Source organism: Astatotilapia calliptera, chromosome 19 (assembly GCF_900246225.1).
Source record: "Astatotilapia calliptera chromosome 19, fAstCal1.2, whole genome shotgun sequence".
NCBI classification, from domain to species: Eukaryota; Metazoa; Chordata; class Actinopteri; order Cichliformes; family Cichlidae; genus Astatotilapia; species Astatotilapia calliptera.
The window spans coordinates 24,262,495-24,276,490 of NC_039320.1; the positions used below are offsets into that span (position 1 = coordinate 24,262,495).

Genomic DNA, 13,996 nt, shown 5'->3' on the forward strand with positions numbered 1-13,996 from the left:
AAGTGGATAAGAAACGGCAGGCCTAAAAAAAAAAAGATCCACAGCAGGAAAAGCAGTTAGTGAAGGTTATATCCTTCAGAAAAAGGAAAAATCCAGCAAAGACCTGAGAAATGCATCTGCTATTCACTGAAGCCTCATCACAAATGTGGCTTCAGTGAATAGCCACAGGAAACAGCAAGAAAATGAGGACTGGGATAGGTCTTTTCTATTAGAACTGGACTGATCTTATGGAGGGATTAATCCAGTTTTGACATTTCTGGCTCATCATCATCAGTATGTACAGAAGAGAAATCTTGTGGTACAGTATCTGTACAATGAAAATGAAAATTCTTAAAGAATCAAGCACCTTCTTACCTTACAGACCCAAAATACTGTATCACCTGAATAGAGTACTTTGCTCTACTTTTCATTCCTAGATTTAAAAGTAGAATAGGAAGCAGAGCAGAGAGGCCCCTCTCCTGTGGAACCAGCTCTCAGATTTGGGAGACAGACACCCTCTCTACTTTTAAGATTAGGCATAAAACTTTTCTTTTTGACAAAGCATAAAGTTGGGACTGAATCCCTTAGTTAAACTACAAAAGGCTTAGGTTGCTGGGGCTCCCATGATGCACTTTTTCTTCTTGACTCACTATGTGTTTATACGCCACTCTCATTTAAATATTAGTTATTAATAACTCTTTGGCTCTCTTCCAGTGTCTTTTTGTTCTGTTTCATTACCTCCAATCAGTCGCGACAGATGACTGACCGCCGTTCCGCTTGAGGTTTCTTCCTGTTAAAAGGAAGTTTTTCCTTCCCACTGTCATCAAGTGCTTGCTCATTGGGATCTGATTGTTGGGAGTTTTTCTGTATTACTGTAGGGTCTTTACCTTACAGTATAAAGCACACAGACAACTGTTGTTGTGATTTAATGCTATATAAATAAAACTGTACTGAACTGAATTTTAATCAGTGGTGTTAAGGATCTTGTCATAATTATGAATGTGGACAGTACCATGTGGAAGCATTACTGAAGCAGTGTGAAATCGTCTTGACAAAGAACAGAATAAAAGGCAGCCAAAAGAAAGTGTTGAATTTCCTTCAGGAAGCCTGTAGAACTCATCCTGAAGACTACTTGAGCACATCAACACCAACAACCTCTGTGCAACTAAAGCATAAAACAATAATTAACAATGGGGGAAAAAAAGGTTTATTATAAGTAACCCTTTGGTATATATAAAAAAAAAAAATGCAGATACACAAAAACTATATTTACAAGGATGTACTGCAAGACAGCAGCAGTTCTTTTTTTATTCTCTATTAAAATTGATTTTACATTTGCAACTATTAAATGTAGACCACATTGTCTCAACACAAAAATATTTATACGTTACAACATTGGAAGTTATGTACATTGAAGTGGTGAGGAAGACTGGCAACAGATGTTTGGCTGTTCATGTCTCAAGGTGGGGGGATCCCACCTTTCCTCTGCTAATTTTGACTCATTTGAAGAATTTCAGATTTAAAAATAAAATGAACAACATGACATTTCATTTCTGGCTTTGATCAGTCGTTATCTGAGAAGTAGAAATCCTCCTCCTCTTCTTCACTTTCAGACAGCGCCTCATTGTTTCCAGGGAACATCTCCCAAACCACGAATGTATCGTTTTCTAGTGCAAAAGAGGGGAAAAATAAATAAAACAGGTGGGTCAAAGACAAAAAACCAAAACTCTACCTGTAAAGTTATGAACTCTTTTCCTTTTATCTATATATTCCTTTTGTACAACTGTTACCTAATTCTTAAGGACACTTACCCGTGTTGCCACATCTTCTCATTTTTCTTTTGGCTGATGGTGTGGGTGTGAATCTCTGAAAGTCAAAAGAAATACAGTGTTGTGTGAAACAAACTTCCATGATGAAAAATGTCACAAATTACGCCAAATCTGTTAGGAAAGAAGTACCTTTGAAGGAAGTGGGAGCTTGCAGGCGTTAAACTGATTTTTTTTAATCCTCTTCTGCAGTTGATACACGTACTTATCGTCATTGTCCCTTTAAAATCGAGGCAAAAATTAAGTGAAAACGTTGTTTTCCTGCACTCATCTCATTTCAGGTTAGAACAGACGTTCGCCCACCTGTTTGGAGAACCCATCATGCCTGGAGTGATATGCAGACACTGAGGAGTCTTTACTTCAGGGAAACGTGCCGACATTGGGGTCAAGGGTTCCAGGTCCGACACTGCCAAGTCTTCTTCGTCCTCGGAATACAAGGAAGGGAGCTGCGTGTCGAGGCACGGTCAAGAGGAATGGTTAGTTGTTGTTTAGTGTAACGACTACTCATAAAAATCCTGTGAAAGGGAGACAAACCTCAAAGCGCTTGTTCTGCATGTATTCAGAGCTGAAAACGTCATCAACATTGTCCCTGGGCATAGTCTCCAAAAACTGACGCACTTGCTGTTTTCTCTTTAGGGTTCCCACTCGGGCTGATATCACAGGATGATCTGTAACCAAACACAGGCAGATAGGCATCACCGGCTAAGGCTATGTAAGGGTGCTAAATTTGTGTATACTTTGTTCAAATCTGTGTAACAAAACAAGCTCTAGACTGTATTTAAATTTTAAAGAATTTATTACTCAAAGAGAAAACAGTAGATCAATAATGAAGGTACCTGTTGGCTGTATGCATGAGATTGTCCCATTTTACTTAAAGAGTATAATGGGACACAAAGTAGTGAATAGTGAAGTAATACTTTTCAATGCTGGAAAAATATCCCTCAAAGTTATTAATGAAACACCTTAAAATGGTACACAAATTAACTAACTTGCACAGTCGACATCCCAGAAGTGTCTATTCCCTACCTGGAGCTTGGGGCGGCTCAACCTTTTTCTTTTTGGGTTTCGTGGCTTTCTTAGCAGGACTGTACGATGCTCCCTGGGATGTGTGCTGGCTGTGGCACTCTTCTGCAGAACGGGTTCCCACCATCCGTGCTACCTTTGCCCAGTAATTTGCCATGTGCTTAGGATAGTAAGACACAGCCCTGGCAAACAGAACATAGAAAAACACGATTATAACCACAAGAGAGCGACAAGGCTTTACTGCGGATACAAAACTCACTCTTGTAGTCTCATCAGCTCTGCCTCTGTCCACTTATCCTCATCGTGCTCCGGCGGTATGCTGCCCTTGTTCGTACTGTGTTTCTTGCTGGATTGCGTGGGCGCAGCCAAAGTCTTTGTGGGTGCTGGTGCTCTGGTGCATTTGCTTGACTTGTGTTTTGGTTTGTGCCTCATCAAGTTATCTGAATCCTCTGACTTGGTGGATGAGGACCCATGTTTTGGCTGAGGCCTGCTACGAGCATTTCTACTGCTTTTACTGTGCGCTCCTTTCCTTTCCCTCCGTCTCCTTGTGGGTAACTCATCGTCCAATGACAGATTCTGGGATGTTTCATCATTCACTGGGGGAGATTCTAGGGGATTTGTGATCCGTTTTCTTGTATTTACTCTTTTTGTAGGCCTGCGAGTGGCATGTGACCCATATTTTTGGGACTTCAGTGCTGAATGCTCTCTGTTATCTTTTTCCTCTTCAGATCCTGGTGAGTTGTTTGTGGCAGAGCTGTGGCTCGACTTTGACTCCCTGTGAGTGCTCCTGCTGTCTTTACTGTGTCCTCGCTTCTTCCTCTTAATAGATAACTCATCATCTGATGACAGATGCTGTAATGTTTTAACTGAAGGAGTTTCTGGGGAATTTATGACAGCCTGTTTACTTTTAGATAATCTTGCTGAAGCACTACAGCTGCCCTGTGACTGTTTCTGTGATCTCTGTGCTGAAGACTTTTCATTATCACTGTGGTGTTTTAGGACAGTGTCCACATGTAGTTCTCTTTCTTTAGCAGGACACTTTTGGCCAGACCTTGTTATTCTTCCTGCCCCCTCCTCAGGGCTTATTAGTAGCTCTGCAGCAGGTTCGAGAAAATCAGAGTGATTCCTGTCTGGTTTAGCCTTGACTCTGTTGCGTCTGTGAAGAGGAGCCTTGACCTTCCTCAGTAGTACTGATGCCTCCTTTTCACCTAGGATCAGAGAACACAGTTTTATGCAACATGTACTTTAAAATCTCACACTGCTATGACTAAAGCTCCAAGAGCGTCTTTACCTTCACTGCAGGGCAAGAACACACGGACGGGCTCCTGCGACATCCCTGTAGACAATGTTGTATTGACCTCCTGTGGAATATCAAAATGAATATAGTTGAAGTAACTCACCCTTAATTATAACACACACAAGCCCAACTTTAGGTGCTTACAGAGTTGCAGATGGAGGTATTATAACATTCATGGATGGTAACGTTCATGAACGCATCTAGAATGACGCGCCCTCCTTTCCAGTACTCCAAAGGTGGTTTGATTACTCGACCGCTTCGAGACACTTTCATGCTAGAGGAGGGGGCACCCATGGGAGGGCAGGATTCAGCTAGAGAGAATTAACAGAGAAAGTAAAATTACTTTATTGTAAAAACAAAAACAACAACAATTTATTCATGCCCCCAAATCCACTAAAAACAAACAAACAAACAAACACGTCACCAGGTTTGTATCGTGTACTTACATGTCATAAAGGAAGTTTGCTGGTTCAAAGAACTGTTGATGAGGGAGGCCTCCGATTTTTTCTTCGATTTGATACCACTACTTTCACTTTTCTTCTGTCTTCCTCTGCCTTGGTTGCTACAGGAAAACAAAATTTAGGTCTTAACCAAGCCCAAAGGTGTAAAACAACCAATCTAAACAAATTATACAAAAAATAATTAATTTAGTCACAATCCCCCTGCAAAAACAAACACAATATATTGACCGCAAGAGCAGGGATGTGAAATTAGTGTTCTTACTCTCTCGACTCTGTCAGCATCTTGTTGTAAAGCGCCTTCCAGTCAGCAGGAAAACCCTTTTCAAACTTTTTCAAAAACCACCTGGGAAACTCTGGGAAAAAAGAAAGAGTAAATCCATGTAATACCATGCATAGGACTCTCTCTATACAGCTTTGCTTCACCCTTTTATCCATTTTTAATTTCTTCCCACGCACAATTGGAAAAAGGTTCAAGTCAGCTTACCGGGTTCAACTTTCAAGTTCATCTTCCCAACCAGGATGTAAACCCTGCCGGAGATGGTCTTTATCATAGAATTAGAAACCCTGTGCATGATGACGTTACTGTTCCATGGTATGTTGTCTTCCCTGGGAGGAAATGACCAGCAGTTAACTATGAACCTCATTAAAATCTTTTGGATGAAACCAAAAAAATGTCTAAGTCTAATGTCTAAATGTCTATCAAATGAGAAAAGCAACCTGACATCATGTCATTCTCCTCATTCACAAAGTTCAAAATTACATCAAACAACACTTACCCGTGGATTCCATCAACAAAGAGGCCCTTGCTGTTCTTCCTCAGGAACCACTTTTTGAGATAAATCACACTCTCCTACCAAAGGAGGGAAACAAGGGGACAATGATGAACCAGAGAAAACTTGTATAGGGAAATGCAAACTGCCGCTGACCTACTTTTTCAATTTGCTCTTGAAATGTAAATGTATCAGTAACTGTTTTTCTTCAAACAGTTTTCAGGCTCAACCGACACAAGGCCTGCCATTTGTTCACTTATATTTCATTAATAGGCATTTGCTTTACTCACGCTGGGGAATGTTGCTTGCTTAGGCCACTTGTTGCACTTGAACACAGTCTCTTGTCTCTTCGGAATCAAGATCTTCGGAGAATTGAGCACGAGCGGGTCTTCGAGCAAAACGGGCTTCGACGACACAGCCGAGGTCAGAGCGTCAGCTGACTCTGATATGTGCCGGCTTACAGGAACATCACTTTCTGAGGTGTTTGTAAACACACTGTCGTCCCTCTCACCAACACTGTGAGGTGTGGAGAGAGGGCTGTCTCCGGACTTAAGGGAGTTACCTATGGGAAAGATATTGTGCCATAAGCAAAGGTGTGTTGTGCACAGTGACCTGGGAAAACTCAAACTATATCTATAGAAACTGCTTAAACCGGATGTGCTGCTTTTTTAACACCATGGCACACTCACCTGCATTAAAGATGTCCCTCGTGGTATTGATAGCTTCATGAACTCCCCGCAGTTCCCTTTTGCTTTCTCTCTCCTTCATATAAGCAAACATCTTAGCTGGAGACATTATAGGAATTTTTTCCAAAACAACACCACAGCCTGTTTCAAAACAGAAGAAATATTTTATTATTATTCTATTGTAGACGTCTACCAGGTGATTTCTATACACCTCTATATTCTGATGTAAGGTGGGGAAAGGCAGGAAAAAATGTCTCACGTCTCTCTGCCACGGATTTTCTTGGTGTAAACATGTCTTCGGGGATCCTCTCTGGTTGGTCAGTGGAGCATCCTCTGATGTTCATCCAGGTGCTGTGGGTGTTCTCCTCGCTGACAGCAGGGGCTTTCCTCTGCCGAGGCTGACATGTGAGTTCATTTCTCACCTCCTCAGTGCTGTTGGTGTTGACTTTGTTAAACTCCTGCTGCTCCCATTTTCTCTTCCTCAGCCTCTTCACCATGGGGGAAAAGGCACTGGCTGTAGACAGGGGTTTGTGGAGAGGAGCGCATTCTTCATCAGAAGCAATGCTCTTGCAGTCACTTTCGACAGGTTGAACCTTCAACGGAGTCGTGCTGGAGAGGATGAACTGATCCGCGTCTCTGACCTGAGGAGGTTCTTTGTGGATATGATTAGTCAGAAAGAGAGGGTGAGATATGGCTGTCGACTCCAGGAAACGTCTCTCGCTTCTTGTGCATCCAAGTCCCATTTCAACCACTGGAAGCGTTTCCTCCAAAGGTTTGCGGATAAAGTCTGAATACGAATACGGAGAGGTTTTCTGTGGACTCTTAATGGGCGAGAGAATCAAAGGCTGGGCTTCGTTGCCGAACCTCTGATTCTCATCGAACTCCTCGGTCACCCAGATCCTCTGCTGCTGCTTCCTGGGCGACTTTAAATTAACTCTGTACTCCTCTCGAGCGTTGTTCGGCGGACCGTTGTCGTCTTTTGCGCACATCGCTTCCTTTTGCACCTTGGATTTGAGCTTAGCAAAAACTTTGGCCGGAGATTCAAACTGCGGTTTTGTCTGTTGTAATAAATGAAAATACGAAGCCATGATTCTCGAGCTGAAGTTACCTGACTGTAGATCCGAGGCGTTAGCTAGCAGCTAACGAGCTAGCCCGCAAATTTTAAATTTCTCATCACCGCCGCCTTTGGCTCAAACCGTGTGACGTACTTTCACAACAAGTACGTCACTGCCGCTCATCTCTGGAGTTTTGTTTTTATGAATAAAACTTTATTTAAAAGTTTGAAAACGTATTCTTGCAGTCTGTAAGGTTTTTTTTTTTTAATTTTTATTATTTAACACGAAAATACAAATAAATATGATACTTTTATTACTCACCAAAGGTTGAGCATGTAAAAAAAAAGTAAATAATAATAATAAATGGATAAACGAAGAACTATACATATATAATATTCAATATAATTCAATCTAAAAATGTCAATTAAATTTAAGACTAAAAAAATGATAACCAGTGTAATATGACTTCAGAAAAGTAACTGATAATTAATTTCTTTATGAAGAATTTTTAAAAAAGAAGATGACTCTTTCACGTGATACATACAGAAAACATAAATACATAATGTTAATTTCTTTCCCTTTGTAATTTTCCCCCCAAAAAATAATATTTGCTGTTGAGTTGATATATATATATATATATATATATATATATATATATATATATATATATATATATATATATATATATATATAGCAATGTAATTGATATGTTTGTGTATTTTAACTTATATTTGTTCTTTATCATGTAGTTTAAATTATTAAATTCTTCTAGTTTTACACACACATTCTATTCTCTTTAATTGTAGCCATGTATTACTCTAACCACTTTCCATTTGTGGATAAGAGCTCCCCAAGAGTAAAATCACTTAACTTAAAGTCTTTATTTGCATAGCAAATAATATAAAAAGATATATCTAATATTAGATTCAGACAGCTTTTCCTTAACTTTAAGGATTTATCTGTAAAAGCAATAATATTTTGGAAATTTTTATGTATTTAATTAATTTATATGTCATAATTCATAGGCCTAGCAACTTATCATACTTTCCATTGGTACTTGTACTTAAGGAGAATACTATAACGCAATTAGTATGCACAGGCCTTATTTATTGTACTCTTTTTATTGTACAGCGCTTTGTGACGGTTTTTCTGTAAAACGCGCTTAATAAATAAACTTTACTATCTTGATAACATGCATATACATGCAAAAATATGCAAAACCTGACCGTTTCTGTTGTAACTCACAGACAGTTTTGATTTTTTTTTAACCCCTGCATTTTCTCCCCTGCAGAGGGCAGTAATGAGTAAAGAACCCACAAAAGTCCAGGGAGGAAAAAACAGCACCGAAGAAGAAGGTGCCTTACCACGCAGGCGCAATCTTAGTGACATTACCGTGTTGAGTGTGTTGTGCTAAAAATTAATAGGTGGGGAATTTTTTTTTGTATTTCCGTTATTCTGACTGGGCTAGATAACGGTACACTTTAAATGAAGGCGCGTGAATAACAGACTGCTGCAAACATTGGGATATAAAGTGCTTTTTGGCTGCCTTCAAACCGACGTTGAGCGAGTAAAGTGATGCAACATGGCAGCAGCGGCTGTCAATAGGGGCTTTCTTTCAGCATTAAGGACTCAAAGTTGGTGTCAGACCCGAGGACTTAACTCGTTAGCTGAGAGGACAACCAGTCGTGTCTCTGCTGTGATATGTAACCATGAGGCTGCAGGAGGACACACAAGCCTGGACAGGAGAGCTCAAGCTGGGGAGAGAAGAAGAAGAAACGGTCGGGACAGCAACAGAAGCTCCTCTTTGCTCACCTCTGTGTCGGTGGGTTTGGGGCTCTGTGGTGCGGTGCTTCTGGACACTGAAAAAGACCAAAAGGGGGACAAAGAATTGGCAATATCCCGGGGATTTCTCCAGCACATCCTCCCATCGGCTCAGTGCGCTTCTCCCTTCAAACCAGACAGCCCCCGATTTAAGTACAACTTCATTGCAGATGTGGTGGAAAAATCTGCTCCAGCTGTGGTGTACATTGAAATCGTGGGCAGGTGAGTTAACTAGAGAGGTGCCATTGACGGTAATAAATGTCAGTGAGTTTTTTTTCCTGTGTCTGCGTGTGACTTATTCGGTTATGTTCCTAAATCAAGATTTCAGACAGCTGTGAGAGCACACACTGGAGTTAAACACTCAGTCCCAGAAGCTGATCTTGCTTGCCCGGACATGTACCAGAAAACACGAGAAAAGGGTCTTGTTTGTCTGTTTGTTTTTGTTTTGTTTTGTTTATTACAGATGTAACAGAAAAGGACCCAAAGCATTTGTGATTTTATTTTCAAAAAACATCATCAGCTGCTGATATACTTTAGCAGTGGATAGTCTTGTTTTTATCAGTAAGTGGAATCAGGTAAAGTCCTGACAGTCAATCCCCACCTTTACTTTTTGTGTCACAATAACCTTTTACTGTGTGTGTTTAACTTGAGCAACAGTTCTCATAAAGGAGATCTGCTTTTACCTATTTTCAGTCCAGTCCTTTTACCTGACCTTTTTCCTGAAGAGTTTTTCTTTTTTCTTTTTATTGTTGGTTAAGCTACGTAATGCTGACTGATGAAGCTGAAGTAAGATTAAAAAGGCACTTAACTCACTGGAGGAATAATGGACAACTTGCCTGAGAACCAGTTTTTGAATTGTGTTTTTAGGCACTTTGTTAATGCAGCTTGTCAAAAAAACACATAGTTTTTTTTTTCTTTAACTGAATCTATGCAAAATGCCAAAGATAAGAGTTTGAAAAGCATGAAGTAGTATTTTTGAATCAAGATGACTCCAAAAAGGTATTAGCTGAAAAATATGTCTGTGAAGGTTCTCAGTCATCCAGGTCATCGTTGTCTAAGGAGCTTGGAAAGAAAAGCGTCTGGACTTCTTTAAGTTACTTGAAGACGTTTCACCTCTCATCCGAGAAGCTTCTTCAGTTCTAAGGTCAAATGGTGGAGAGTCCCAGATATAAACCTAGTGGGAGTAACCCCCCACAGAGGGACAAAAGGACCCCCTGATGATCCTCTAATCGCCTGAGCCAAGGTGTGAAACTGGGTGTGGGTCCCAATCAGCCAGAGTTTCGGGTGTGTTCATTGTGAAACCTGGCCCCACCTTATCATGGGCCAGGTTTCACAATGAACTCATTTTTGTCCACACCCAGTTTCACACCTTGGCTCAGGCGATTAGAGGATCATCAGGGGGTCCTTTTGTCCCTCTGTGGGGGGATTCTCCCACTAGGTTTATATCTGGGACTCTCCACCATTTGACCTTAGAACTGAAGAAGCTTCTCGGATGAGAGGTGAAACGTCTTCAAGCAACTTAAAGAAGTCCAGACGCTTTTCTTTGCAAGCTCCTTTGACTATTAGCTGAAAACATGACACATCTCAGCAGTGCGTCCTTAAAAAAATTGAGGAACCTGGACAAGTGGAGGACGTTTCCTTTTTTCTTTTTTTTTCTTTTTTTAAAGAAGAAGTGACAGGCCTGTCTAACAGTCTGTCTAAATAAAATTCAAAAGAAGACAAAATCCAGCAAAAAACCTGACACAAGACCTGAGAGATGCATCTTTAAAACACAGTGCACTGCATTTCAGCCTGTGATGTTGGGGATGTCAAAATTTATGCAATCGCAAACAGAAAAGTAGCGTCAGATCTTGATGCTACATGCTACATCTGCCAATCCATCTTTTGATTAGTGACAGCTCTATTTTTTTATTTTTTTCAGTATCACAATGATGTCAAACAAAATCAAGCATATCTGGGTAGAAAAACAAAGACTATTACTGAAAACTACAAAAATGATTACAAGAGAACTTGGAGTGTGTTGATGAATGAAGGTGATCACACCAAATATTGACTTTAAAACTAATTAGAACTGTACAAACACCGTTTTTGCCTCATATACCGTTACTCTATGTTTGCACATGTTTCAGTAAAAACAAGGAACTTATATTCCTTTTTCCTAGACACACATAAAGAAATGAGGGGTGGCTCAAGACTTTTGCACAATACGGTATCTCCTGCCATATAAACTAACCCTGAGAAACCAGGGTCAGTAAGATAAGCTGCATTTACTTCTTTACAGACACCCGTTCTCAGGACGAGAGGTCCCAGTGTCAAACGGCTCCGGTTTTATCATCAGCAGCGATGGTCTCATCATCACCAATGCCCACGTTGTAGCCAACAAGCGAGGCGTCCGTGTGAAGCTCACCAATGGAGAGACGTACAATGCCATCGTGCAGGATGTCGACCCTGTGGCGGACATCGCCACCATCAAAATCTCTGCAAGGGTGAGCAAGAAAATACAGGCCAGTCTCAGTGAAAGGAGCTAAACTAGCATGTGTGCTTTCACCACAGACAGAGAAACACAGAGCTTTATTTCAGATGCTCTTTCTCTCCCCTGACATGCAGAACCCGTTACCCACTCTCACACTCAGCCAGTCGTCTGACATCCGACAGGGAGAGTTTGTGGTTGCCATGGGAAGCCCATTTTCGTTACAAAATACAATCACATCGGGGATTGTCAGCTCAGTGCAGAGAGGCAGTAAGGAGCTGGGCCTGTCCAACTCCAACATGGAGTACATACAGACCGATGCAACCATTGATGTGAGTACTTGAATAGAATATATTTAAACTGGAATATGTTGATAGTGTATTTTCAGTGACTCAGGCATCTCCTGTCGTGTTTCTAAATGCCACATTTGACTAATTGTTTTTCAGTTTGGAAATTCTGGAGGTCCCCTCATTAATCTGGTGAGTCACAAGTCCTGTTTGTGTGTCTCACTCTCACACACTCACTCTCTCTCTCTCTTTGTGATGCAATACAGTGGCAAAACCATTGCTTTGCAGCCTGTTTCCGATTGATGTATTCTAGTCTATTGAAGTGTTTATTTTAAGTCACACAGCATGCAGTGCTGGAATTAAAGTGCTCTCCAGTAAGTAGTCATAAAATGTGCCTTGATTTCAGCCACAGGTATATACAAACAAATGCTGATTGGGCTAACACCACAGAAACTAAAACCATGATAATACTTTGAGTGTTTACTGAGCACACCCATTAAACACTCAGTGTCCTGGTGAAAGAAGTGTGGGGTTGATGTGCGATTAGCCCGAACAATTTAAATGGCCAAGTCATCTCAGTTGATGATGTGCCAGGTGTTTGTTGACTAAATGTTGTTGGATCTGATCTCATAGTTCCGCAAATCAGAGTGCCTTATCTCTCCTTTTATTAGGATGGTGAAGTCATTGGTATAAACACCATTAAGGTTACCGCTGGCATCTCCTTTGCAATTCCGTCTGATCGTGTGAGGCTTTTTCTGGAGAAAGCAGCCAAAAGAAAAAGTAAGAAAACGATCAAGAATCAAAAGCAATGCATCGCATCTTTTTATGTGGCTTTCTACCTCATGGTGTTATAAAAAATATGTTAGAAAACCTGCAGTCTTTCATGAAGTTCACACATCTTTTCTCACCTCTCCCAGGCACTTGGTTTCATAAGGATGAGACGAAGCAGCGGTACATTGGTGTTATAATGCTGACGCTGACGCAGAGGTAAATGTAGCGAGCGATGCCCCGTTAGAGCAGCAGTGCGCAGTGTTTGATCTAAAACAAGGTGTTTTCTGTGTGTTCCTTTAGGATCATTGCTGAGCTGAGGTTGAGAGACTCATCTTTTCCGGATGTGACTCACGGTATCCTGATTCACAGGGTAATCAAGGGCTCTCCAGCTTACAGGTAAGCATAAAGGATGCTTCTTCTTTCAGCTCCTCAAGTTCAGCAACTTATATTGAGGTTGCTTTAATCTAATACATGTGTTTGTGGTTGTAATTAAGATGCAGGCATATGTGAGATGTTTGTACAGACTTATAGTGACTTGGTGCACACAGAATAAATTTTTACTTTTGTCATTATTGCTGTATTAAGGGGAATTTACAGTGGCCCTGAGGGTTCAAATGCATAGCAACTTAAGAAAGCACCAGGAAATAGATGAAAAACACAAAGTCGAAGTTGAATGAAACACAGTAAATGTAGACAAAAAAAATCTCACAAAACACAATGTTTTTGGGGACACAATGTGACGGACAACTGCAGAAGTGACAGAAACCAAAACGTGCGAAGGATTGCACTGAGACATCAGGATTCATCTGTGTGAAGAAAAGGCAAAGTTATGTGTGTGTTAATAGCAGGATTCATAACTGAAGAGGGTCTTTTTGTTTTTAAAGCTGTAGATATACGTTATACGTTTGTTTTTGTTGGTATATAATTGTCGTATGTCTTGTTTCAGAGCTGGCATGCAAGCCGGAGACATTGTGCTGGAGATAAACGGGGCCAAGGTGAACACCTCAGAGGAGATCTATGAGGCCGTCCGCAGCAGCGACAAAATCACTATGCAGGTGCAGCGAGGACAAGAGATACTCCGCCTTCACATAACTCCTGATTATATAGATTAATGCAAACTGCATTATTTCATGTCAGCCGCTGGACAGAATGAGTTGTTAGCTTGTGTACACCAGAAAACTGTGAAACCTTACAGTGACTGTGTTCAAAAGAAAATGTTTGCTGTTTAATAAATTAGATTTTATGTAAAAGTTTTCTTATATTCTCCAGTATTTCACTAACATTTGGAGAGGTGTCAGCTTACAGTGAATGTGTAGGCATTTTAGCCATAGTAAGTGTTACCTGTTTAAAACTACACTGGTGCAGTCTTCATGGTGCCATTTTTCATTAAATGATAAAAGCCATGCTCACTGTTTATTCACGGAGGGGTTCTTAGTGAATTCTACCTCTTCTTTCTTACTTATTGCTCAGAGTAGCCAAACTTGTGTCTCTTGTAATGATTTGTGTCAAATGCATTATTTGTAAAATAAAAGCTCACGGAGCCTGAGAGG

General features: G+C 40.7%; 2 protein-coding genes across 2 annotated transcripts; one reads left to right on the forward strand and one right to left on the reverse strand.

Moving 5' to 3' along the window:
• Positions 1-1,243: 1,243 nt before the first annotated feature.
• mis18bp1 (MIS18 binding protein 1) lies at positions 1,244-7,275 on the reverse strand. Its single transcript, XM_026151742.1, has 16 exons — positions 6,302-7,275; positions 6,046-6,183; positions 5,647-5,918; positions 5,363-5,436; positions 5,071-5,192; positions 4,849-4,939; positions 4,572-4,687; positions 4,270-4,436; positions 4,120-4,189; positions 3,088-4,036; positions 2,832-3,010; positions 2,340-2,473; positions 2,109-2,251; positions 1,938-2,025; positions 1,791-1,845; positions 1,244-1,646 (listed from the first exon to the last, which is right to left on the reverse strand). The coding sequence occupies exons 1-16, from the start codon at positions 7,128-7,130 to the stop codon at positions 1,543-1,545; spliced, it is 3,531 nt and encodes a 1,176-aa protein (XP_026007527.1). The 5' UTR covers positions 7,131-7,275; the 3' UTR covers positions 1,244-1,542.
• Positions 7,276-8,387: 1,112 nt separating this feature from the next.
• Positions 8,388-13,992, forward strand: LOC113011653 (serine protease HTRA2, mitochondrial-like). The gene is made up of 8 exons (XM_026151268.1): positions 8,388-9,140; positions 11,200-11,404; positions 11,526-11,720; positions 11,835-11,867; positions 12,347-12,455; positions 12,593-12,662; positions 12,747-12,842; positions 13,393-13,992. Exons 1-8 carry the CDS (start codon positions 8,680-8,682, stop codon positions 13,556-13,558), a joined length of 1,335 nt encoding a protein of 444 aa, XP_026007053.1. The 5' UTR covers positions 8,388-8,679; the 3' UTR covers positions 13,559-13,992.
• The last annotated feature ends 4 nt before the right edge of the window (positions 13,993-13,996 follow it).